This window comes from Thalassophryne amazonica, chromosome 1, assembly GCF_902500255.1.
Source record: "Thalassophryne amazonica chromosome 1, fThaAma1.1, whole genome shotgun sequence".
Taxonomy (NCBI): domain Eukaryota; kingdom Metazoa; phylum Chordata; class Actinopteri; order Batrachoidiformes; family Batrachoididae; genus Thalassophryne; species Thalassophryne amazonica.
This window is the reverse complement of record NC_047103.1, coordinates 4,546,061-4,570,003: the sequence shown is the minus strand read 5'-3', so window position 1 is coordinate 4,570,003 and position 23,943 is coordinate 4,546,061. Positions and strand designations below refer to the sequence as shown.

Here is a 23,943-nt window from a genome sequence, read left to right as displayed (position 1 = left end):
GGAAGTGGAATTTTCTGGCACAAGAATCATCAAGGATAAACAAGCCCACGTTCAAAACACTGACCTTCACTTACGTATCTTACTTCCGGGTTATGCTCTTATTCTGAAGGCCAGCGGAAGTGGAGCGAATGTTTTGCTGCTGTCGCCGTCGGTCAGGAACTCAAACCGGGGAGAAAGTTTAAAAACCGGAGCAGCTCTGCGGCCACGATGAGTGAGGAACATTATCTGGAACTGTGCGAGAACCCGCTGCAGTTCGAACACGCTTCCAGCGTCAACAACGTTTTCTTCGACGAAGCCAACAAACAGGTTAGCTAGTTAGCGTTGCTAATGCTAACCGAGCCAGCTAACAGCTACCGAAGAAACGGTACATAAAGTCAGTTTTACATTTGATGTTTTTAGTCCTGTTTTAGTTTGGAGGAAGAGGAGTTAAATAGATGAACACAAGATAACGTCCGAGTAGAAAAGGGCTTCCAAGCACTCGTCCAGTGACGTCATCATGGTCACAGGAAGTTCAGGTTTTTGGCACAAAACTCGGCATTAAAGTCATCACCTGCTGTCAGAAGTGTGCAATTAGAGATTCTGTCTTGCCTCCATCGCGTTGAGTCAGCTGGCTGTTGTGTAACCTTCACTTGGATTCCTGGGCACTCTGGCATTTTAGGTAATGAGATCGCAGATTCATTGGCCAAAGAGTCCCTTCTGAAGAATAAAGTTGATGTTAATATCCCTTTGGGAAAGGTTGATTGTTTTAGTATTTTTTAAGAGTTGAGTGATCAGAAGTGGCCAAAGCAGTGGGAGAGTGAGTCGGTAGGGAGGCACTATTTTATGTGTCAGCCTTCGATTAAAAATAAGAGACTCCTCTTCTCATCCTGTCTTAAGGATCAAGTCAAATTAATTAGATTGAGACTGGGGCATTGTGGGTTGGCAGCATATTTAAAAGTGATTGGAAAACATCCAGACAGGTTGTGTCAGTGTGGTCAGTTGGAAAGTGTTCATCATGTTTTAATGTGCTGTCCTATGTATTCTAGTGATAGGCGGAAATTGTTTAAAGATTTGTCAGACTGTGGATTGACTGTGTTTTCTTTTAGGTCAATTTTTTCTGAGGGCAGTTACTCGCATTTAGTGGACAACGCTGTGATTAAGTTCCTCCATTCCACCAACCTCTATTTGAGTCTAACATAAGATAAAGTATTTAACTATTACCTGTGGGGGGCAGCATTATGCTACGCCAGCGTACAGCCTGCCGGAATCTATTAGAAGAAGAAGAAGTGTGCAATAAAATGATTGGCTCTCACTTCAAAGGGGGCGTGGTCACTGCAGCTCCTCTGCAGTTGAACAGGTCAGGTGACTTTGGTCAGGTCTCAAGTAACCTGGTTGATTGGTTTGATTCCCAGCTGTTTATTTGCTCTTGAGCAGGACACTGAACCCTCAGCTCTTCCTGGTGTGCAGGTGAATTCCTTGTTTAGTTGTTTTTGTGAAAGTGAAACTCACTCTGATTTAAAAATGTTTATTTTCATACCTTGTTCTGATTTTGAGGAACATGCATCCCAGAAGGTGACAGTTTGAAACCTGGTCAAACCCTGGAGGGTCTGGAGGTCTGTGCTGACCCGTGATGTTCAGTGGCTCCTGGTCTTCTCTTAACTGTGGTGGAATTTTCAAGCTGTTCGACACGTTGCGTTTTTTTTTTTTTTTTCCCCATTGCGAACGTGAACGTACTTTTGCACAACCGTAACATTATTTTTGGCTAATCTGCATTCTGTATGATGCCTTGTTGTAAAGTTTGGTGGATTTAGTGCAGATACAGATCAGATCTCCAAAAGTCAGTGCCCAGTTTGTGCTTTTGAGGGTCATGGATTGGTCCTGGAACCTTGCTTGGGTACTTTGTGAGTGCCCGGCACTAATGCTATGCACAGATCACTGTAAAGCTGGACCAAATTGAAAACCACCTGACACCAAAGTCAGTTTGGGTGATCTCCATGACCTTTGGACTGATGGTTGGGTGGTTTTATTGGTCCTGAGACCAGTGTGGGTTTGGTCTTAGGTGGTCCTCAGACCACCTGAGACAAAACCCACTTTTATTTCCAGACAAAACATTTAGGTGGTCTCTGAAAGTTCTCAGTGCAGTCACTCATGTTCACTGTAGGTGGCTCCAGGAATTTTGTGAAATTGTTCTTATGGATCCTGTTTTTTTATTGCAAGAGACAAAGACTGCAAATTAGCTGAAGCTAGATATTTTTTATGCATCACATGTTCCTCTTTTTTTGTGGCAATGTTGTATGTATTGTCCCTGAAAAATAAACATTAAAATAAATGTATTTGGTGTGTTCAGGTGTTAATTGATATTTTTTCCCCCTCCTATTCTATTTTCTAGTATTGCTTGATTGATTATCCTGTGTTGTGGTTTCAGGTGTTTGCGGTGCGTTCAGGAGGAGCCACTGGAGTGGCGGTCAAAGGCCCAGATGATAAGAGCTGTGCTGCCTTCAGGTACCACAACATTTGCAGGAATCACAGGTTTATTCATCAGTGAGTCCAGTGAACTTGAGTCTGTCTGTCTCAAACAGTCGTCCAGCACCAGGTCCATGCTGGTGCAGATATGAAGACCTCATCTCAATCAAATCCACCTTGCCGAGACTGTAGTAGAGAAGCTTGAATCTTCGACTGGACTGGGTTGCTTGATGTGAGGACATTTCGCTTCAAATCACAGAAGCTTCCTCAGCTAAAATTCTTGCTCTGGTAGTCTGACTTCTGTCTTGACTCTTGTAGAGAAGAATAAACCTGAAGCCAACAAAAGCTGGAGTTTTTAACCTAACCAGACCCCTCCTACTGAGAGGCCGACTGCTACAGGCTAGTGATTAAACAATAGCTCTAATTAGCACCTATTGTGCACTCTCCTAATGATGGGATGGAAGCCTCCCCTGATGGCTCCCTTGACGACTCTCCTGATGACGTGAATGACTCATTACCATGAACAAAAGACCGAAACTGCTTAGACCTGAGTACCCCATTGTAAACAGGGGACAAAGCGTGTCTGAGACCCGCCCCCCGGTTAAGGCTGGGTTTCAACTGTTTTACAATGAATGCTTCCTTGACACCTCTCTCAAACCATTTCTTCTCTCTGGCTAAGATTTTAACTTCCTTGTCCTCAAACGTGTGGTTAGTGTCTTTCAGGTGGAGATGAACTGCAGACTGAGGTCCACTGGCGACCTCTCTGCGGTGCTGGTATAGCCTCTTGTTTAAAGGTTGCTTAGTCTCACCTATGTAGTGTCCATTACAGTTTTCCTGACATCTGATAGAGTACACACACACACACACACACACACACACACACACACACACACACACACACACACAAACAACAGAAAAGTTTATTACTGTCCCGGCCGGCAGCTTTTTGAGGTTACTGATACAAATAAACCCCAGAATGGACACAAACAGAATCTGTGTCTCCATCAACAGAATGGACGATAAAGGGGAAGTGAAGTGTATCAAGTTCTCCATCGGGAATAAGATCCTGGCTGTCCAGAGAACCCCAAAGTCTGTGGTGAGTTCTGCTTTGAGCTTCCTGTCCAATAAGACCACCAGCTGTTGGGTTTCTGGACCTTCAGAACCTGTGACTGCAGCGGACTGTGTGGGCGTCGCCCCGTCACTGGGCGCTCCGTGTGTGTGTTTAAGTGGTTGTTGGGTCCAGAATCTGAGATAAATAATATCAAATTGGAAGAACACAAACACACCAGTTACAGAGAGAGAAAATCAAAGCCCTAAATGACGTATTCATTTTATCTTTATTTAACCAGGTTAGTCCCGTTGACATCAAGATCTCTTTTACAAGGGAGACCACGGCAAAATTAAGTTTCCACTTCACTTAACCTGCATGTCTTTAAATGTGGGAGGATGCCCAAGCACTCGGAGAGAACCCACAGACTCCACACAGAAAGGCCACGGGTGGGAATTGAACCCACAACCTTCTCGCTGTGAGGCAACAGTGCTAACCACTAAGTCACCGTGTTTCCACTTTGACCTGTTTCATTGACACGCTGATCGACCAATCAGTGATGAGGAACTGTTCCCACGCTCTAATGCGGTCCAATGTGCTGAACCCGAAACTGTTTTGGGTGTCACTAGGTGTCACTACAGCAGCTCCGAGGTGGATCTGCATGTTGATTTGGCACAAGTTTTACACCGGATGACCTTCCTGATTTAACTCCACATTACACGGAGAATGTGCAGGAGTGGGTTTGAACCTTCTGCAGTGGAAAGAAGTACACTAACCGCTTGACCACCACGCCTTAAACATTTCAGACATAATTAATGGCAAATTATTAAAAAAACAAAACAGAAAGAAAAATGTGGATGAATGTTTGACATTAAACTTCTGCCGCTGCACAGAAACGACACGAAGCTTCTTCTTTGTTTTTATTTTACCGTCACCTTCTGAGATCCACTGCAGTTCTTGTTGTCGATCTCTTGAGCATCATTTTGCTTTGTCCCATAAAATGACATGTGATTGTGGCGGTTAATTTGCTAATCTTAAGGGTAGCAGCTAAAGTCTTGTAAATGCCGCTGAGCATTGTGGGACGGCGAGCAGGACTTCCTGTCTGTGGTTTTGCGATTCTCTGACGTGACTTCAGCTTCGTTAACCATCAAAACTTGTTCTGCAGGACTTCATCAACTTCGTTCCTGATTATCCGCACACAGAGTTCACGCAGGAGTGTAAGGTACGACTTTACAACCGTTTTTATTATTATTCTTTTAATCTCTGTGAAGAAATGAGAATTTACAGAAACTCACATTTAAACAAGCTGAAACTGTTTTACATCTGACAAAAGACAAACTAGTTTGCTGTTTGATTTTGATTGAACTAGTAAAACTTTCAAATATATTTGAATAAATTTCAGTATCTCAAACGGATACATTTCTCGTCTGTTTTGAGATAAAATCATTTTAGACACACAACCACATTTGGACTGTTGACATTAATTTAAACCACATTGAACATGTTTTAAACTGCTTTAAACCTTTAAGTTTCGAAGTCCACTGTTGAACCTCATCATATTCGAGGTAACCTGGTTTGACACTGAGGACGGTTTGATTTAAAATGGTTTTAAACTGGTCTCTAAGTGGTTTTTGAAATAATTTATAATACAAGAATGTAACCAGATTTAAACAGGAATTTAGAGATTATCGATTTTTGTCTTTGTGTCAAAAACCAGCTGAATAGTTTTGGTGTAATTTGAAGGAATCTCGTCCTGAGGAATTGTGATGCAGGTTTTAGGGAATAATATGTTTTAAACTGAGGACTTGACTAAATGGAAAATGTTAGAATCGGAAACGTCTGGAGTGTTTTTGTTCTGCAGACGAAGAACGCCAGTGTTTTGGGTTTTTGTTGGACCAGCTGGAACGAGATTGTCTTCATCACTGACCAGGGAATCGAGTTCTACCAGGTAATGTTCTGGAGTCGGGACTGTTGCAGGACCCTTGGAAGCAGATGTTTGGACTTTGTGTCTCTGTCCAGGTTTTTCCAGACAAGCGAAGCTTGAAGCTGCTGAAGAGTCAGAGCATAAACGTGAACTGGTACCAGTACTGTCCGGAACCGGCTGTCATCCTGCTGTCCACCACCGTGCAGGGGAACATCCTGCAGCCATTTGCCTTCAGGGTGAGAAGACGTGGACTTGTTAGTTCAACAAGCACTGCATCTGACTGGGGATGAACTAGAACCAAGGTCCAGATAATGTTACTCAGTTTTCTGAGTCAGACAAATGCAAATATTTAAAGTGGCCAGATTTTTATCTTCAACGGCCGACGTTAGCCTTCATGGTTTTACTAAACTTAAATGTGACATTTAAAATGAAATTGACTCTAGAATTATGCCCAAACGCATCACCTGGTTCCTGGTCAGTGAGCTCATCTTTAATTTGGTGTTTGCTAACCAGGCTCCATGCCTCGTGATTAAAACTTTTACTAAGTTTCATTTATGTATTAATTTACTTTTTATATTGGCTTATCTGCAGCAGCTTGCAGGTACTCATCCACATACACCTGAAGCTCTGTACCCAAACAAACATCTGACAAGTCTTTAATATAAAAGCAGAAAAGAAAAGGACCCAGAACAGTGCCCTGAGGATTCCTGTTTCAGTTCTATGAGAAACATGAGATTCATTACAACACAGCATTTATGACCCTTTAGATATAAAATAAACATAGACTGGTGTTGCAGACTGAACGATCCCCCCTAAAAATCGGTCCGCCCTGCCTCCACTGCGCATGTGTCATTTCAGAGCTCAGCAGCTCATCTGAGACGGAGTCTCTTCAACCAAAGCGAGCAAATGGATTAATGTGATTATTAACCATCAAATGATAAAGGTAAAACCTCTTAAGTCATTCTAAAGTCAGTTTGAAGCAGAAACAAGGCAAAACTCTGACTCTTTGAAATGACCGACACGCAGTGAACGCAACAGCTAGCAGCTTGTGTAGCCGGAGGACAGTTTAGACAAATTGAATGCTTTAAAATTAAAATATTAGTATCATTATTGTTTACTGTGTTAAATGTTTAAAAAAGCCTAATACACTTCCTCTGTCGAGTATTTATTTTGTTTGTGGATAGTAAACAAATTGCTGTTTTTTGTTGCGTTGTCATGATTCAAACCAAAGTGTCCTCAGTGATTTCCAAAGTGTGGGTTGTGGCCCCCTGGTGGGTTATGAAAGTACTGCAGGTGGGCCATGAGTGTTCATTAAAAGTAGCTTTTAAAAAAGTTACTTTTTTTTTTTAAGTAAAGTGTGACGTTACCTTAAAATATTAGCTTTGTTTTATTCTTACTAATTTTAAAAACAACGTTGTGGAATTTACATGATAATATTACATATTAGTCTCGTGGTGTGATTAAAGTTTTGGTTGGTTGGCCCCAGATTTGAAGTTGCATTCTCAAGTTTTTGATGGAAACACTGAGATAAGTGAGAGGCGGAGCCAGAATACTGCTGTATGTGTTTTTATTTATATTAATCTAGTATCCGGGTTACATAAAAAAACTGTTTTTTTGAACCATTTGACAATTTTTGGGATGACAAGTGATCTTTATTTTTCATCAAAATTTCCTGTTTCAGAGCGGGACCATGTCAAAGATGTCCAAGTTTGAGATCGAGCTGCCAGTTGTTCCAAAACCTGCCAAACTCAGTCTGTCAGAGAGAGACATTGCCATGGCAACAATGTGAGTTCTCCACATGGACGAAGGCAAAACCCTTCAAACGTCACGTTCCAGTCACCAAACTGTTAAAATATTTCCTCTAGTTACGGTCAGCTGTACGTGATGTACCTGAAGCATCACTTCAGAACCGCCAACAGTCCCTGTGCCGAGGTCATCCTCTACCACGTACCCAGGTACTCTAACCCGCTACCTAACGCCACGTACCCAGGTACTCTAACCCGCAACCTAACGCCACGTACCCAGGTACTCTAACCCGCTACCTAACGCCACGTACCCAGGTACTCTAACCCGCTACCTAACGCCACGTACCCAGGTACTCTAACCCGCTACCTAACGCCACGTACCCAGGTACTCTAACCCGCTACCTAACGCCACGTACCCAGGTACTCTAACCCGCTACCTAACGCCACGTACCCAGGTACTCTAACCCGCTACCTAACGCCACGTACCCAGGTACTCTAACCCGCTACCTTGCCACAGTGATTTTTCTCTTTCTGTGTGTTTGTCAGTATTTTAAAGTTTTCTCTGTGTGGGATAGAAGTGATGTTTGTGTTTTTCTGTTTCATTTTATAATTAAGTGACATCACCTGTCAAACTGTTTTGTTCTCACGCGTCTGAACAGTCAAAAACTGTACAGATTGTTTTTATTTTGTGGGTGGTGAAGTTTAAAAAGTGTCTTGGTGTTTAGGGAGGGGCCGTGTAAGAAGAGCCACCTGCTAAAGCTCAACACCACTGGAAAGTTTGCTCTGAACGTTGTGGACAACCTGGTGGTGGTTCATCACCAGAGCTCTCAGGTACGTCTGAGCGCGTGACGAAGCATCCAGTGGGAGGAGCTTGTTGACGTAGAGACTTCCTGTGTTTCCTGCTGCTGGTTGGATGTCTCAGCTCGCGCCTCGCGGCCTGCTAATGGTCGCAGGTTTTTTTCTTTTTTTCCAGCGTGATGTTTAATGAGGTCACTGTTGTTTCTCTGTCAGACATCTTTAATCTTTGACATCAAGCTGAAGGACACTGACAGTTCTGTCAACGCATATCAGCCCGTTCTTCCCGCCAGATCCATCCACCCATACAGGATCCCGCTATCAGGTGAGCTCTGCTGTTCTGTACCCTCACAGACCACCAGGTGGGGCTGTTCTGTCAGATTTTCTTTGGTCTTTGTCCGTCCACTGTATAAAAAAAATAAATAAATAAAAAAAATTGAAGAGGAGCCAGAAATATTTATGTATTTTGTTCCTTTTTTTCTGTTGACTTTCGTAACGTTCGAGTTTGGACTTGACGGGGCAGCTGTCACCTTGGTGGACTTGACCTTTGACCTGTTGAGTTCTGGTTCCAGGACAGTTTGGTTTTGATCAAACTGAACATTAGTTTTTGTTCTTGTTTCCAACATTTGTAATAAAGTTCTTCTGTTTGATTGAGGAGTGATTATGGATCAGGAACTGTAAAATGACCTTTGAACTGTGTCCTCAGGTCCTGCAGTGGTTCCATCTCAGGCTCCGGTACCGTGTCAGCTCTGTATCCTTTATCACATCCAACAGAAATGTCTTTGTGCTATTTGTTGGTTTTATTGTGATGACCTTCACTGTCAGTCCAGATTCTTCATCCTGGAGCGTTTTCCAGCCTGACATCATCATCAGCGCCAGTGAAGGCCAGTTAGCAAGAACTAACGCTTTACTCTGTCAAAGGGTTTGAGAGGGAACGCTTTACTCTGTCAAAGGGTTGGGGAGGGAACGCTTTACTCTGTCAAAGGGTTGGGGAAGGGACGCTTTACACTGTCAAAGGGTTGGGGAAGGGACGCTTTACACTGTCAAAGGGTTGGGGAAGGGACGCTTTACTCTGTCAAAGGGTTGGGGAAGGGACGCTTTACACTGTCAAAGGGTTGGGGAAGGGACGCTTTACACTGTCAAAGGGTTGGGGAAGGGACGCTTTACTCTGTCAAAGGGTTGGGGAAGGAACGCTTTACTCTGTCAAAGGGTTGGGGAAGGGACGCTTTACTCTGTCAAAGGGTTGGGGAAGGGACGCTTTACACTGTCAAAGGGTTGGGGAAGGGACGCTTTACACTGTCAAAGGGTTGGGGAAGGGACGCTTTACTCTGTCAAAGGGTTGGGGAAGGGACGCTTTACACTGTCAAAGGGTTGGGGAAGGGACGCTTTACACTGTCAAAGGGTTGGGGAAGGGACGCTTTACACTGTCAAAGGGTTGGGGAAGGGACGCTTTACACTGTCAAAGGGTTGGGGAAGGAACGCTTTACACTGTCAAAGGGTTGGGGAAGGAACGCTTTACACTGTCAAAGGGTTTGAGAGGGAACGCTTTACTCTGTCAAAGGGTTGGGGAAGGGAACGCTTTACTCTGTCAAAGGGTTGGGGAAGGAACGCTTTACACTGTCAAAGGGTTTGAGAGGGAACGCTTTACTCTGTCAAAGGGTTTGGGAAGGGAACGCTTTACTCTGTCAAAGGGTTTGGGAAGGGAACGCTTTACTCTGTCAAAGGGTTTGGGAAGGGAACGCTTTACTCTGTCAAAGGGTGTGGGAAGGGAACGCTTTACTCTGTCAAAGGGTTTGGGAAGGGAACGCTTTACTCTGTCAAAGGGTTTGGGAAGGGAACGCTTTACTCTGTCAAAGGGTTTGGGAAGGGAACGCTTTACTCTGTCAAAGGGTTTGGGAAGGGAACGCTTTACTCTGTCAAAGGGTTTGGGAAGGGAACGCTTTACTCTGTCAAAGGGTTGGGGAAGGGACGCCTTACTCTGTCAAAGGGTTGGGGAAGGGACGCCTTACTCTGTCAAAGGGTTGGGGAAGGGACGCCTTACTCTGTCAAAGGGTTTGATGGTTAATACCTTCAGGCAGTCTGTAGACTGTTAAGAGTATTTATTTATTTAAAATACTTCTTCCTCCAGTGGCCAAACCAAGGTTGTTTTTTGTTTGTTTCCGACAGGTTACCTTTGGTACCTGCAGGTGAAATTACATCCGACTGTCAACCTGCTGCAGGACAAAGGCAAACTGATGGACTTCCTGTTACGGCGGCGGGACTGTAAGATGGTCATCCTGTCAGTGTGCTCGCAGCGTACGTTATCCTCCACATGTTGAGGAAGATTTTCTGAGCACCACAACATCTTCCAGTTTGAGGGTTTGAACCAAATTAACAGGAAAAAATACATCGTCTGTGATATTAACATCATTGATCCCAGAATCCTTTGTGTGATATAGGTTTGGTCCAAACACATTTCAGCTCCTTCACAGCAGCTGGCAGTACATTGTTCTGACACTGGGCTGTGCCGTATCACATTAGATTTGTTTTTAATTGTACAGTAAAATATAAACATGTATCCTTTTTTTTTTTTTTTTTCCCCCCCATGTGATTAGCTCCACCCAAAAACAAGCTCAATGACGTGCTAACTATCTGGCTCATAGAACCACTGTAGCGGTTGAGCTAAGCTAGCTGGTATCTCAGTGATTTGTTGCTGCATTTACTACCTTAGCCTCAGCAGTTAGCGGGATTGCAAAGGCTTATAGCATGGCAGCATAGCAAAATAATTGTGCATTTTGTGATTAAAATCATGAAATTCTACATTAACTAGTGCTTATTTTCAGATGTCGAGGCATCCTGGAGCTGACCTCTGATCTACAGGGGTCAGTGAAGAATTACACAAGTCATAATTAAAAAATGCCCCAGACATGTTGAAAACAACACCGCTTTATTTGTCTGATCATGAAGATTCTATAAAAGTATTGTTTGGATTGTCTATGATTGAATGTTCTGGGGTAAAAGCATTAAGAAGCGTCATAGGTCAGTTTCAGTTTGTACAGGGGTTAAAAATTAAAGTTGCTCCAATTTTGGTAAAAGGTGAAGAAAATTATTGGTTGAGCTAATAGGCTTAATAAATGGAATAGTTTTGACCTTGTTGACTGTTTGGTCTCCAAAGTAAAGGTCAAACAAGGTTGACGTCCATTGGATTCTATGACGTGACCCTGTAACGTGATAACTAAGCATGACACATGGGGCAAACTTCCTTCTTAAAACCCGATTAACTCAACCATTAATTTGCATCACTTTTTACCAAAATTGGAGCAACTTTAACTTTTGACCCCTGTACAAACTGACACTGACCTTTGTCATCATTCTTGCTGTTTTTACCCCATAACTCCAGAACATTCAGTCACAGATGGTCAAAAGTATACCTTTTTGGAATCTTGATGATCAGACAAATAATGTGATATAGTTTTCAATATGACTGGAATATTTTCCAAATTTCATTTCAACAAATGGTTGACACACTGGAAATTCACGATGGCCCAACATCCAGTTTTATTTGGAATACCTTTTGGCTATGTGTGTACCATAATCTATGCTTTTATCACAAAATACACAATTGTTGTGGAAATTATAGCTAAGCTGCACCACTATAAACAGGATTATAGGGGGAGTACAAATTCACTTGTACTGATTTTGGAACAAACATGCATTGAATTTTGCACTCTAAAGAAAGTTTTACAGTACAAAATGTTAGTTTAAAAACATGAATGTTTTAATTTTTTTAATCTTTTAACTTGCCGATAATCCTCTGCTTCAGTTCTGGACTGTGGAGAGAAGGGAAACCTTCCAGTTGTGGCGACGGTCTTCGACAAACTCAACCAGGTGTATAAAGACTACCTGGAGGCGGAGCAAACGTACGCTGTGGTGAGTGACACTCGGTGTGGTTTGATGTCATAAATCCAGTTCTTGATGTGATGGATAAGAGTTCAAAGGAAAAGTGTATAAAAAGTAAATAAGTAAATTAAAAAATGTGTGTGTATCTCAGTCATCTTTTTATGCTGAAATTTTCCAGGCGATGGAGTCTGGTCCGAGTCGAGGGGGTTCTGTCCAGAAACGCCCGGTCAGAACTCAGGCGGTTATCGATCAGTCGGACATGTACACTCACGTCCTGTCATCGTTCTCCGACCAGAAGGTACAAAAATCACCATCAGGTGGATTTTAACGGCTTTAAAAACCATCAGTGTTTAACGAATAAAGTTGAAACGTTCGTGTCTCTGAAGCTCTGTCCGTCTGCAGGAAGTTTCTCATAAATTTGTGATTGCTGTGGTGATGGAGTACATCAGGTCCTTGAACCAGTTTCAGATTCCTGTTCAGGTAAGTCCGCCCACAGCGGCTGATTTTACCCCGCAGCCTGAAACCAGCAGGTGGCAGCAGTGAGCAGCTGTCCAGAGAATGACTTGTCTTTGATGTTTGGGGTTCTGTCTCCAGCATTACCTGTACGAGTTGGTGATTAAGACGTTGGTGCACCACAGCCTCTTCTACATGCTGCACCAGTTCCTGCAGTACCATGTCCTCACCGACTCCAAGCCACTGGTCAGTCCAAACCTGATCTCAGACCAGTTCTCGGTCTGTAACTGCTTCAGGATTCCTGTCTTTGTGGTCCTCAGGCCTGTTTGCTGCTGTCGTTGGAGAGCACGTATCCTCCTGCACACCAGCTGGCGCTCGACATGCTGAAGGTCAAAACACCGCACCGTTAATGTTTGAGCGCAGCGCCAACAAGTTTTTGTTAAAGTTGTCCTTTCACATTTCAGCGCTTATCCACAGCCAACGATGAGATCGTCGAGGTCCTGCTGTCCAAGCAGCAGGTTCTGGGCGCGCTCAGATTCATCCGCAGTGTTGGTGAGTTTTTGTGGCTCCGCCCCCAAAATGTAATTTTAATTCATTCAATATCACTTATTTTTAAATCACTTTTTAGTAAAGTTGCCAGGGGGAAAAAGTAGCAAAAATGCAGAAATGTAAGTCAGCTCAGTACACGTGTTTGGACATCTTATTCATTGTCACAGCATTAAACATTAAACTTTTTAATTTAATTTTAAATTCTACACAGCTTTAACACAGTTAGCCTTACCTTAGCCTAGCTGTCCTCCTCATTTCTGACCCACAAAGTGTAACATGTTGAGTGCCAAGCAGTATTAACCCTCTGGAGTTGATTGACGTGCCAAAAGTCACACAATGTTATTAAGAGGACTTAGCACACAATCTGCTCCATTCTGAGTGTCTGTTTGAATGCAGGTTGAACGTGTGGAATTCAGCCTCCACACCACTTTTTAAATTTTAATAGCCCAAGTATAACTTGAATTATGATTAATAATTTTCATGAGTTTATTGGGGGGATAATATTCTCATATTCTTTGTGCGTTTTGCAGACAGCTGCAGCAAAATTGGCTGATTTCCTCTTTCAGCTGGAGGAGAGGGAGGGATGGAAAGACCCACGTGGGTGTGGGTGTGTGCTCGCACGTTTTGCGAATGGGACTTTTCTTCAGTTTCTCTCTGTCTGCGACAGCAAACAAGTAAAGAAAAAAAAAATTACACTAATTTTTCTTTATCACTGGTATAAAATATATTACCCAATAAATAATGATCCCCAATCCACTTAATTTGGATGCTGAGAGAAGGGAAATTGTGGTTTTGTGTGGAGTGAAAAGCAGATGACAAACAGTTTTGAAGGTTGTGATATTTGCTGTGCTTGGAGTGTGTTTTAGCATGTGTGTGGTGTAGTTATTTTATTTATTTTTGTGTGTCAAAATAATCAGGTGTCTGGAACAGCGCGTCGTCTTTATTTATTTATTTATTTTTTTTGAACTGCATGAAGACAATTGAAGCGCGGAGCGCCTCATCAGAGTCTGAACCAGAGGGTGATCAATCTGATGATGAAGTGGACTTTATTGTTCGGGTCTGGATAAACAAGAGCTGCGCGCACAGATTTGCACAGTGAATCGGACTGCGCACTTCTCTTTCCATCTTCAGCCCCAACGCAGAGTCCTGGAGCTGAGCAGGTGGAGACACACACTGTTTGTTTTTTTTAACCACTAACAGCCAGCACAGTCTGTACCAACACCAATACAAATGTTACAAAAATGAGGAATTAAGCAAAAATACACATGGATATTGAGGTGGAATATCTATACAAATTCTTGGAGCTTCTGATGCAGACTCGGTGCCAGAAAAAAAAAATATTAAGGGGGTGATGAGTTTATCACAGGGGACGGGGTCCCCCCCCCCCAAAAAAAGTGCGCACCGGAGGGGACCTGCCTCTGAGCGTGCGTAATGAATTGGGTGCGCTCCTGGAAAGCTCGTGTATTTAGGCTACACCGTTGTAAGAGACTAAGAGTAAAGAGTGATGACGGTACTTTTTTTTATTATTTGAACGTATAGACCCTCGGTCAAGTGATCTCCTGCATACCACACAGAGCCAGTGTTCTGTCGAGCGGAGGTGCGTCAAAACATTAACGTGTGACAGGACTGCTCATTCATAGAGCAGTTTTCTGAAGAAAAATCATTGGAAATGTTTTTTGTTGTTGTTTACCTCAGAATTTCTGATTACTGTTTTAAAAAAAAAAAGTTTAGAGCACTTGTAATTAAAATAGCTAAATAAATCAAGAAATGGTTCTTTAGAAACCTTTCATCTGTAAATTAAAACCACCTGTTATTTCAGATTAGATAATTTCTTGTTTAACATAAGGAACCTTGAACATTTATTTTTAGACAAATAAAATAACATGGAAATTTGTACATTTTTTTTAAGTCTGGTAGATTGTTTTTCTGGTTGAAATGAGATATAAATAAACACTAAATACAAATTTTATTAGAAATACAACAGGAAATAATTTAACAATGACTGCAGTGTGATTGTAAAGTAGGATTTCTGTGACATAAACCTCATGTTTTTTTATATATAGTCATTTCAACTTGTAATTTCGTCAAAATATGTAATTGCCTTTAATGTTATCATTTCTAAAATATGAATTTGAGCGCAATAAGTGGAGAGCTTCTATTTGTGCAAATGTCTTTGGACTTTGATTCGTGGACATTTTTAATGATCCGTTTATTTATTGTTAAAATATAAAATGAAACAGCTTTTTAAAAAATAATAAAATAGTTGCTGTTGAAAGAACCTTTTATTTAGAAGCAGGTGATGTTCTGCTGGATTCTCGGGAAACAGATGAAGGTCTCTTCTGCAGCTTTGAACTCTGGTGGTGTTGCTGAAGAGCAGAGATGTTTTCTTTCGACTGCACTTCGTGGTGTTAAGCTCATCAATGGAAGTTTGGTTGTCTGCACAGCAAATGTTCCTGATTGGGACAAATAAAAATATTTCTTGAAATATAAAGAAACACTAAATAGTTTATATATTAAAGGGGAAAAAACGGCAAATGAGCCAATAGAAAAAAAACGCCAGAAAAAATAAGTTATTTAAAGTTGAGATTTTGTGGTGTCTGGAAAAAGCTGTAGCTTTATTTGGTAAAAATTAAGAAAGACTGAACCATTTACAAATTAAAAGTGTTCACTCAGATCAACTGTGCTAAAAGGCTAAGCTAACGTTAGCTGATCAGTAAACCTTCACAGCAGTGCAGAAATGTCACGTTTTACTTTTATATTCTCACTTCGATAAAGCTGCAGAACTAAACTCTGTTGGGCAAACTGGGACTAAACATATATCCAAAAAGTGGGAGATTTCGGACTGAGTGGGTTTGCTCCATCCCCCTGGCTGCCTGCCCCAGGAATGATGCCTGAAGGCCGGCTTCTCCGTGCGGGTCGGCCCGCTGTCGCGGTTCAGTCGATGTCCTCCCTCAGTCGGCGTCACTCCGAAAAGTAGCTGAAAAAAGCTTCTCCCAGCAGGGTGATGGGAGAATCCTTCTGCTGCTGTTTTTTGTGGTTCAGGTGACCCAAATTCAAGATGCAATCGCTGAACTTTTTTCAGGTTGTGGAAACAGCCAGAGTGTGACGTGGCTGCAATCTCTGCCCCCTTGCCGCTTCCAAAGCAACGCGTCTGATGTCACAATGCGTTGGAAACGCACCGGCCTGGTGTTACGACGCGTTGGGAAATGTTAAAGCGTCGCGCTGAAGCTTGCAGTGTGAAAGGCCCTTGACACTGCTTGAATAAATCGAGCTTGCCCTCTGCCGCACTGACAAGCGCAACCCTCAACCTATCAAATCACTTGAACACAGACACATGCCATATGTTTGTTTTAAAATGAACTACTTTAGTTAATTAGTTTGGTTTATTTGTTAAATACGTGATATTATTGAATAACTAATATTTTGCTATATTTTCCAGTATTTCTTTTTCTTTTTTGATAACTCTAACATCCAGGTTGATAACGTGAGGGGGCGTCACCCACAAATGCCCCCTTGTGGCGCCGGGTCCGTTCTGATGTGCATTGAACAGGAATTGTTTTTCTGAGTGGAACAAATATAATTTGTGGCATCTTGTTGCATAGCCACAAAAAATGCTGAAGCGTTTCCTGCATTTTAATGTGAATTGTTGGGTCTAACTTTTTGTTACATTTTATATACAGGGTGGGCCAGTAAAATGTTACCACTTTTTTAATTCGTACAATTTCCAAAAAAACAAAAATTTGGAGAATCCCTCTTGATGTGTGGTAATGTCATCATGCGTGTTGCAGCTGTTATCCAAAGAAGAGGAGTGTGGATTGAACATGTCATCAATTATTGAACTGTACACAAAACAAGAGACAAAGTAGGAAACCTTTGGTATCAAATGTTAATTTGATGCTTCTGTTACAAGTCTGTAAATAAAATTTTTCAAAAACTTGTGTACGATCAAAAAGTGGTAACATTGTATTAGCCCACCCTGTATATTTTTGAAGTTTACAATTTATTTTTACATTCCAAGTTATGAAAATGATTCATTAAACATATTTCAGATTTTCACAGTTAAAAAAAAAAAACAAAACTTTATTCTGATTCAAGTTTTGGGGTGAATATTGTGTCACTGTTTTAATGCAGTTTGTCAGAATGAAAGAAAAACTGTAAAGTCGCACAGGTGAGGTTGTGCTGAAAAAAAAAAGACACCAAACAAGGTCAGGTAAAGTTTTTTTTAAGGTAAATTATGAAGGTAAAACCAAAAGAAGTCAAAAACGCCCAAAAATAGGTTTTATTTTCTCCCATTTATTCTAGAGTGTGCTCCTTCAGTTTGAGAGCAAGTAAATATAACACAGTGCTAAAATACCCCCAGCCATATGAGCATTTTATTTATAATTTGCAGTTGTTTAATTATTAAGGTCCAGTTGTCTTATGTACAATTTGTCAATATTTCAGTAAAGCCCCTCAATCAATCAAAAACAATATTTACGTGTGTGTGTGTGTGTGTGTGTGTGTGTGTGTACACATGAGCTTTTGACAAAAGTGGAAGTTGTGCAAATTGAGGAATATTTGTAGATCAGCCTCTGTGCATTTGCAGGTATTAACAAGACAAATTTAACTCCATAGAAACTTAGCTTTGAGTCAGCAGAAGTTAGCATGCAGCACGCCAACGTCTGCAAAAATGTCTTGTAAATGACTCCAGAGGTGTTATCAGGTTACAAAAACAGCATTTTCAGTTTTAGAAGTGTTTATTTCTCATCTTTTACATAATATGTGAGAAACATGTATATAAACACACAAAACAACGTGGTTTTGGAGAGAGCAACAACTGATGTCACAGTGCAGCTCTATTCTGATTGGCTGTCATCCCCCGCCACTCAAAAACCAGATTGAAACAGAAGGTGACTTTTTAACCTCTTAAAATACAGTAGTGTTCAGAATAATAGTAGTGCTATGTGACTAAAAAGAGTAATCCAGGTTTTGAATATATTTCTTATTGTTACATGGGAAACAAGGTACCAGTAGATTCTCACAAATCCAACAAGACCAAGCATTCATGATGTGCACACTCTTAAAATCAAATCAGTTTTATTTATATAGCGCCAAATCACAACAGTGGCCCCAAGGCGCTCTACTGGGGTGATATGGTACTATGAGGTCCCTAAGATAAGATGGGACCTGATTATTCAAAACCTTATAAGTAAGAAGAAGAATTTTAAATTCTGTTCTACAACCCCTGGCAAAAATTATGGAATCATTGGCCTCGGAGGATGTTCATTCAGTTGTTTAATTTTGTAGAAAAAAAGCAGATCACAGACATGACACAAAACTAAAGTAATTTCAAATGGCAGCTTTCTGGCTTTAAGAAACACTATAAGAAATCAGGAAAAATAATTGTGGCAGTCAGTAACGGTTACTTTTTTTAGACCAAGCATAGGGAAAAAATATGGAATCACTCAATTCTGAGGAAAAAATTATGGAATCACCCTGTAAATTTTCATCCTCAAAACTAACACCTGCATCAAATCAGATCTGCTCATTAGTCTGCATCTAAAAAGGAGTGATCACACCTTGGAGAGCTGTTGCACCAAGTGGACGGACATGAATCATGGCTCCAACACGAGAGATGTCAATTGAAACAAAGGAGAGGATTATCAAACTCTTAAAAGAGGGTAAATCATCATGCAATGTTGCAAAAGATGTTGGTTGTTCACAGTCAGCTGTGTCTAAACTCTGGACCAAATACAAACATGGGAAGGTTGTTAAAGGCAAACATACTGGTAGACCAAGGAAGACATCAAAGCGTCAAGACAGAAAACTTAAAGCAATATGTCTCAAAAATCGAAAATGCACAACAAAACAAATGAGGAACGAATGGGAGGAAACTGGAGTCAACATCTGTGACCGAACTGTAAGAAACCACCTAAAGGAAATGGGATTTACATACAGAAAAGCTAAACGAAAGCCATCATTAACACCTAAACAGAAAAAAACAAGATTACAATGGGCTAAGGAAAAGCAATCGTGGACTGTGGATGACTGGATGAAAGTCATATTCAGTGATGAATCTCGAATCTGCATTGGGCAAGGTGATGATGCTGGAACTTTTGTTTGGTGCCGTTCCAATGAGATTTATAAAGATGACTGCCTGAAGAGAACATGTAAATTTCCACAGTCATTGATGATATGGGGCTGCATGTCAGGTAAAGGCACTGGGGAGATGGCTGTCATTACATCAATAAACGCACAAGTTTACGTTGATATTTTGGACACTTTTCTTATCCCATCAATTAAAAGGATGTTTGGGGATGATGAAATCATTTTTCAAGATGATAATGCATCTTGCCATAGAGCAAAAACTGTGAAAACATTCCTTGCAAAAAGACACATAGGGTCAATGTCATGGCCTGCAAATAGTCCGGAACTTAATCCAATTGAAAATCTTTGGAAGTTGAAGAAAATGGTCCATGACAAGGCTCCAACCTGCAAAGCTGATCTGGCAACAGCAATCAGAGAAAGTTGGAGCCAGATTGATGAAGAGTACTGTTTGTCACTCATTAAGTCCATGCCTCAGAGACTGCAAGCTGTTATAAAAGCCAGAGGTGGTGCAACAAAATACAACCCCTGGCAAAAATTATGGAATCACCGGCCTCGGCGGATGTTCATTCAGTTGTTTAATTTTGTAGAAAAAAAGCAGATCACAGACATGACACAAAACTAAAGTCATTTCAGCCTCCCTGAGCCTGGTTCTGCTGGAGGTTTCTTCCTGTTAAAAGGGAGTTTTTCCTTCCCACTGTAGCCAAGTGCTTGCTCACAGGGGGTCGTTTTGACCGTTGGGGTTTTACATAATTATTGTATGGCCTTGCCTTACAATATAAAGCGCCTTGGGGCAACTGTTGTGATTTGGCGCTATATAAAAAAATTGATTGATTGATTGATTTCAAATGGCAACTTTCTGGCTTTAAGAAACACTATAAGAAATCAGGAAAAATAATTGTGGCAGTCAGTAACGGTTACTTTTTTAGACCAAGCAGAGTGAAAAAAATATGGAATCACTCAATTCTTAGGAAAAAATTATGGAATCATGAAAAACAAAAGAATGCTCCAACACATCACTAGTATTTTGTTGCACCACCTCTGGCTTTTATAACAGCTTGCAGTCTCTGAGGCATGGACTTAATGAGTGACAAACAGTACTCTTCATCAATCTGGCTCCAACTTTCTCTGATTGCTGTTTCCAGATCAGCTTTGCAGGTTGGAGCCTTGTCATGGACCATTTTCTTCAACTTCCACCAAAGATTTTCAATTGGATTAAGATCCAGACTATTTGCAGGCCATGACATTGACCCCATGTGTCTTTTTGCAAGGAATGTTTTCACAGTTTTGCTCTATGGCAAGATGCATTATCATCTTGAAAAATGATTTCATCATCCCCAAGCATCCTTTCAATTGATGGGATAAGAAAATTGTCCAAAATATCAACATAAACTTGTGCATTTATTGATGATGTAATGACAGCCATCTCCCCAGTGCCTTTACCTGACATGCAGCCCCATACCATCAATGACTGTGGAAATTTACATGTTCTCTTCAGGCAGTCATCTTTATGAATCTCATTGGAACGGCACCAAACAAAAGTTCCAGTTCCTCCTATGTGGATGTTAAAATCGCCCACTATAATTATCTTATCTGAGCTAAGCAATAAGTCAGACAAAAGGTCTGAAAATTCACAGAGAAACTCACAGTAACGACCAGGTGGACGATAGATAACAACAAATAAAACTGGTTTTTGGGACTTCCAATTTGGATGGACAAGACTAAGAGTCAAGCTTTCAAATGAATTAAAGCTCTGTCTGGGTTTTTGATTAATTAATAAGCTGGAGTGGAAGATTGCTGCTAATCCTCCTCCTCGGCCCGTGCTACGAGCATTCTGACAGTTAGTGTGACTCGGGGGTGTTGACTCATTTAAACTAACATATTCATTCTGCTGTAACCAGGTTTCTGTTAGGCAGAATAAATCAATATGTTGATCAATTATTATATCATTTACTAACAGGGACTTAGAAGAGAGAGACCTAATGTTTATTAAACCACATTTAACTGTTTTAGTCTGTGGTGCAGTTGAAGGTGCTATATTATTTTTTTCTTTTTGAATTTTTATGCTTAAATAGATAGAAACACTCTTAAGGCTATGAAATTGGGCTATTGGTAAAAAAAAAAAGTAGAAAAGGGGGTGTTCACAATAATAGTAGCATCTGCTGTTGATGCTACAAACTCAAAACTATTATGCTCAAACTGCTTTTTTAGCAATCCTGTGAATCACTAAACTAGTATTTAGTTGTATAACCACAGTTTTTCATGATTTCTTCACATCTGCGAGGCATTAATTTTGTTGGTTTGGAACCAAGATTTTGCTGGTTTACTAGTGTGCTTGGGGTCATTGTCTTGTTGAAACACCCATTTCAAGGGCATGTCCTCTTCAGCATAAGGCAACATGACCTCTTCAAGTATTTTGACATATCCAAACTGATCCATGATACCTGGTATGTGATATACAGGCCCAACACCATAGTAGGAGAAACATGCCCATATCATGATGCTTGCACCACCATGCTTCACTGTGAACTGTGGCTTGAATTCAGAGTTTGGGGGTCGTCTCACAAACTGTCTGCGGCCCTTGGACCCAAAAAGAACAATTTTACTCTCATCAGTCCACAAAATATTCCTCCATTTCTCTTTAGTCCAGTTGATGTGTTCTTTGGCAAATTGTAACCTGTTCTGCACGTCTTTTATTTAACAGAGGGACTTTGCCGGGGATTCTTGCAAATAAATTAGCTTCCCACAGGCGTCTTCTAACTGTCACAGCACTTACAGGTAACTCAAGACCGTCTTTGATCATCCTGGAGCTGATCAATGGGTGATCCTTTGCCATTCTGGTTATTCTTCTATCCATTTTGATGGTGGTTCTCCGTTTTCTTCCACACATCTCTGTTTTTTTTTAAAATCCATTTTAAAGCATTGGAGATCATTGTAGATGAACAGCCTATAATTTTTTGCACCTGCTTATAAGTTTTCCCCTCTCCATTCAACTTTTTAATCAAACTACGCTGTTCTTCTAAACAATGTCTTGAACGTCCCATTTTCCTCAGGTTTTCAGGTGCTGGCTTCATCCTTACATAGGGGACACCTGATTCACACCTGTTTGTTCCAGAAAATTGATGAACTCTCTGACTGAATGCCACACTACTATTATTGTCAACACCCCCTTTTCTACTTTTTTTTTTACTAATAGCCCAATTTCATAGCCTTAAGAGTGTGCATATCATGAATGCTTGGTCTTGTTGGATTTGTGAGAATCTACTGAACCTACTGGTACCTTGTTTCCCAGGTAACAATAAGAAATATACTCAAAACCTGGATTAATCTTTTTAGTCACATAGCGCTACTATTATTCTGAACACTACTGTAGGTCAAGGTTAGTCATCTTTGAACTTGTCCAAGGTCTGTGTCCTAAGAATGTTCCCTCTGAATTTGAAGACTGAGAGTAAGAGGACTGGGCTTATTCTGAACACAGACGGACAGATGGACGCGAAGTCTTCACAATATAATATAATACAAAATAAAATGTGACTTAAGGGCCCGGTCACACGGCGTTAGCTAAACGAAGGAAAAAAGTCACAAATCGTCGAGAAAAAGTGGACGAATGAGTCTGGACTTCTCCCATCACCGAAAAGCTTGCGAGTGCAGAGCGCAGAAAAGAAACAAAACCGAAACTAACATAAGAAAAACTAAGTGAACGGCCACCGTGACACTTATGAACAAAATCAAAATGAAGCGCCAGCGTGTGACCATTTCTGCAGCGAGTCTGTGCTGAGAGAGAGAGAGGGGAATCAAGGTTGTCGTTAGGATTCGTTCACATTTTTTAACAGTTGCTGAACGACGAACGATGTCTCCAAAAATCAACGCAAGTCCAGATTTCTTGTTTCGTTTTGGTATCCTTCGTTAGTGCCATGTGACCGGGGCTTTACAGTCCACAAGAGTACAGTTTGTCTGCTTTTCTCTGAAGGTGTTTGTTTTGTGGACTGTGGTCTGGTTGGTTTTGGATCAGGTGGCCATGACAACATCTCAGCCAGGAAGTTTCTGGATGCAGCTCGACAGACCGAGGACCACATGTTGTTTTACACAGTTTTCAGATTTTTCCAGCAGAGGAACCAGCGTCTCAGAGGAAACCCCGCCTTCACCTCCGGTTAGAGAGCGTGCAACCCAACAAAAACCACAAACACAAACAAACCAACCAATCCATTTTATTTATTTTATTTTTTACTGTTACTACCAGATTAATACTTCTGTTAGTTTTTCAGTGTAACTTGTGAATTGTAGCTCAATGTTCTATTCCTGTATGAATCTAAAAGTGGTTAGATTAGCATTTTCGTTAGCGGTTAGCTCGCGCTCGCTTGGCTACACTTGAATTTTCTGGTGTACAAAGTACATTGCTTTACACTTTACATTAAGCCTACGTGATGCTGGCAGATAGGGTGGCTCTTTTAGAGAGCCGTGTCCGTAAGTTAGAACAGCTTCTTAGTTCAGTGGAGTTGGATGTTACGGGCACTCCAGACAAGGTTAGTGTTGGGCCAGCTAGTGTGCCCATTAGCATTAGCCCAGAATCACTTGCTGTGGATGATGGCTTTCGGACCATAGTTAAGTGGACAACGTCACGTAGGGCTTGGTGCCCGCTTGTGGTATCCCGATCACACTCGCCACTGAGAACCGGTTTTCTCCCTTGGATGTGCCTGTTAGTCCTTTAAGCCTACAGATGACTTTCACTTCTATCTCCAGGCCAACACACCGGGCTTTAGTGATAGGGGATTCCATCACTCGCAAAGTTGTTACAGATGCTGGCTGATGTTAAATGTATTCCTGGGGCCAGAGCTCCCAATACTGCCTCTCATGTCAGGGAGCTGATGCTGCAAAAGGGTAGACAGACGAAGGAACATGACACTAGATATAGCCACATGGTTATTCACATCAGTGCCAATGATGTCAGGATGAAGCACTCCGAAGTCACAAAAATGGATAGAGAGAGGACTTGTGACCTTGTCTGAAAGATGTGTCAGCACCAA

General features: G+C 41.3%; 1 protein-coding gene across 2 annotated transcripts in view; it reads left to right on the top strand.

The window, feature by feature from the left end:
* Window positions 1-118: 118 nt before the first annotated feature.
* The window catches only part of rmc1 (regulator of MON1-CCZ1), a 44,659-nt gene continuing 20,834 nt past the window's right edge, over window positions 119-23,943 (top strand). For both annotated transcript variants that reach the window (XM_034185768.1, XM_034185700.1), the window contains exons 1-20: window positions 119-306; window positions 2,405-2,481; window positions 3,454-3,538; window positions 4,656-4,712; window positions 5,352-5,438; window positions 5,510-5,650; window positions 7,096-7,199; window positions 7,280-7,369; window positions 7,885-7,990; window positions 8,171-8,279; window positions 8,661-8,705; window positions 8,785-8,838; window positions 10,121-10,249; window positions 11,757-11,863; window positions 12,012-12,131; window positions 12,236-12,313; window positions 12,428-12,532; window positions 12,607-12,675; window positions 12,751-12,838; window positions 22,932-23,069. In XM_034185768.1, coding sequence (XP_034041659.1) covers window positions 208-306; window positions 2,405-2,481; window positions 3,454-3,538; window positions 4,656-4,712; window positions 5,352-5,438; window positions 5,510-5,650; window positions 7,096-7,199; window positions 7,280-7,369; window positions 7,885-7,990; window positions 8,171-8,279; window positions 8,661-8,705; window positions 8,785-8,838; window positions 10,121-10,249; window positions 11,757-11,863; window positions 12,012-12,131; window positions 12,236-12,313; window positions 12,428-12,532; window positions 12,607-12,675; window positions 12,751-12,838; window positions 22,932-23,069 — 1,888 coding nt within the window. In that variant the 5' untranslated portion in view covers window positions 119-207. The remainder of the gene's footprint in view (window positions 307-2,404; window positions 2,482-3,453; window positions 3,539-4,655; window positions 4,713-5,351; window positions 5,439-5,509; window positions 5,651-7,095; window positions 7,200-7,279; window positions 7,370-7,884; window positions 7,991-8,170; window positions 8,280-8,660; window positions 8,706-8,784; window positions 8,839-10,120; window positions 10,250-11,756; window positions 11,864-12,011; window positions 12,132-12,235; window positions 12,314-12,427; window positions 12,533-12,606; window positions 12,676-12,750; window positions 12,839-22,931; window positions 23,070-23,943) is intronic.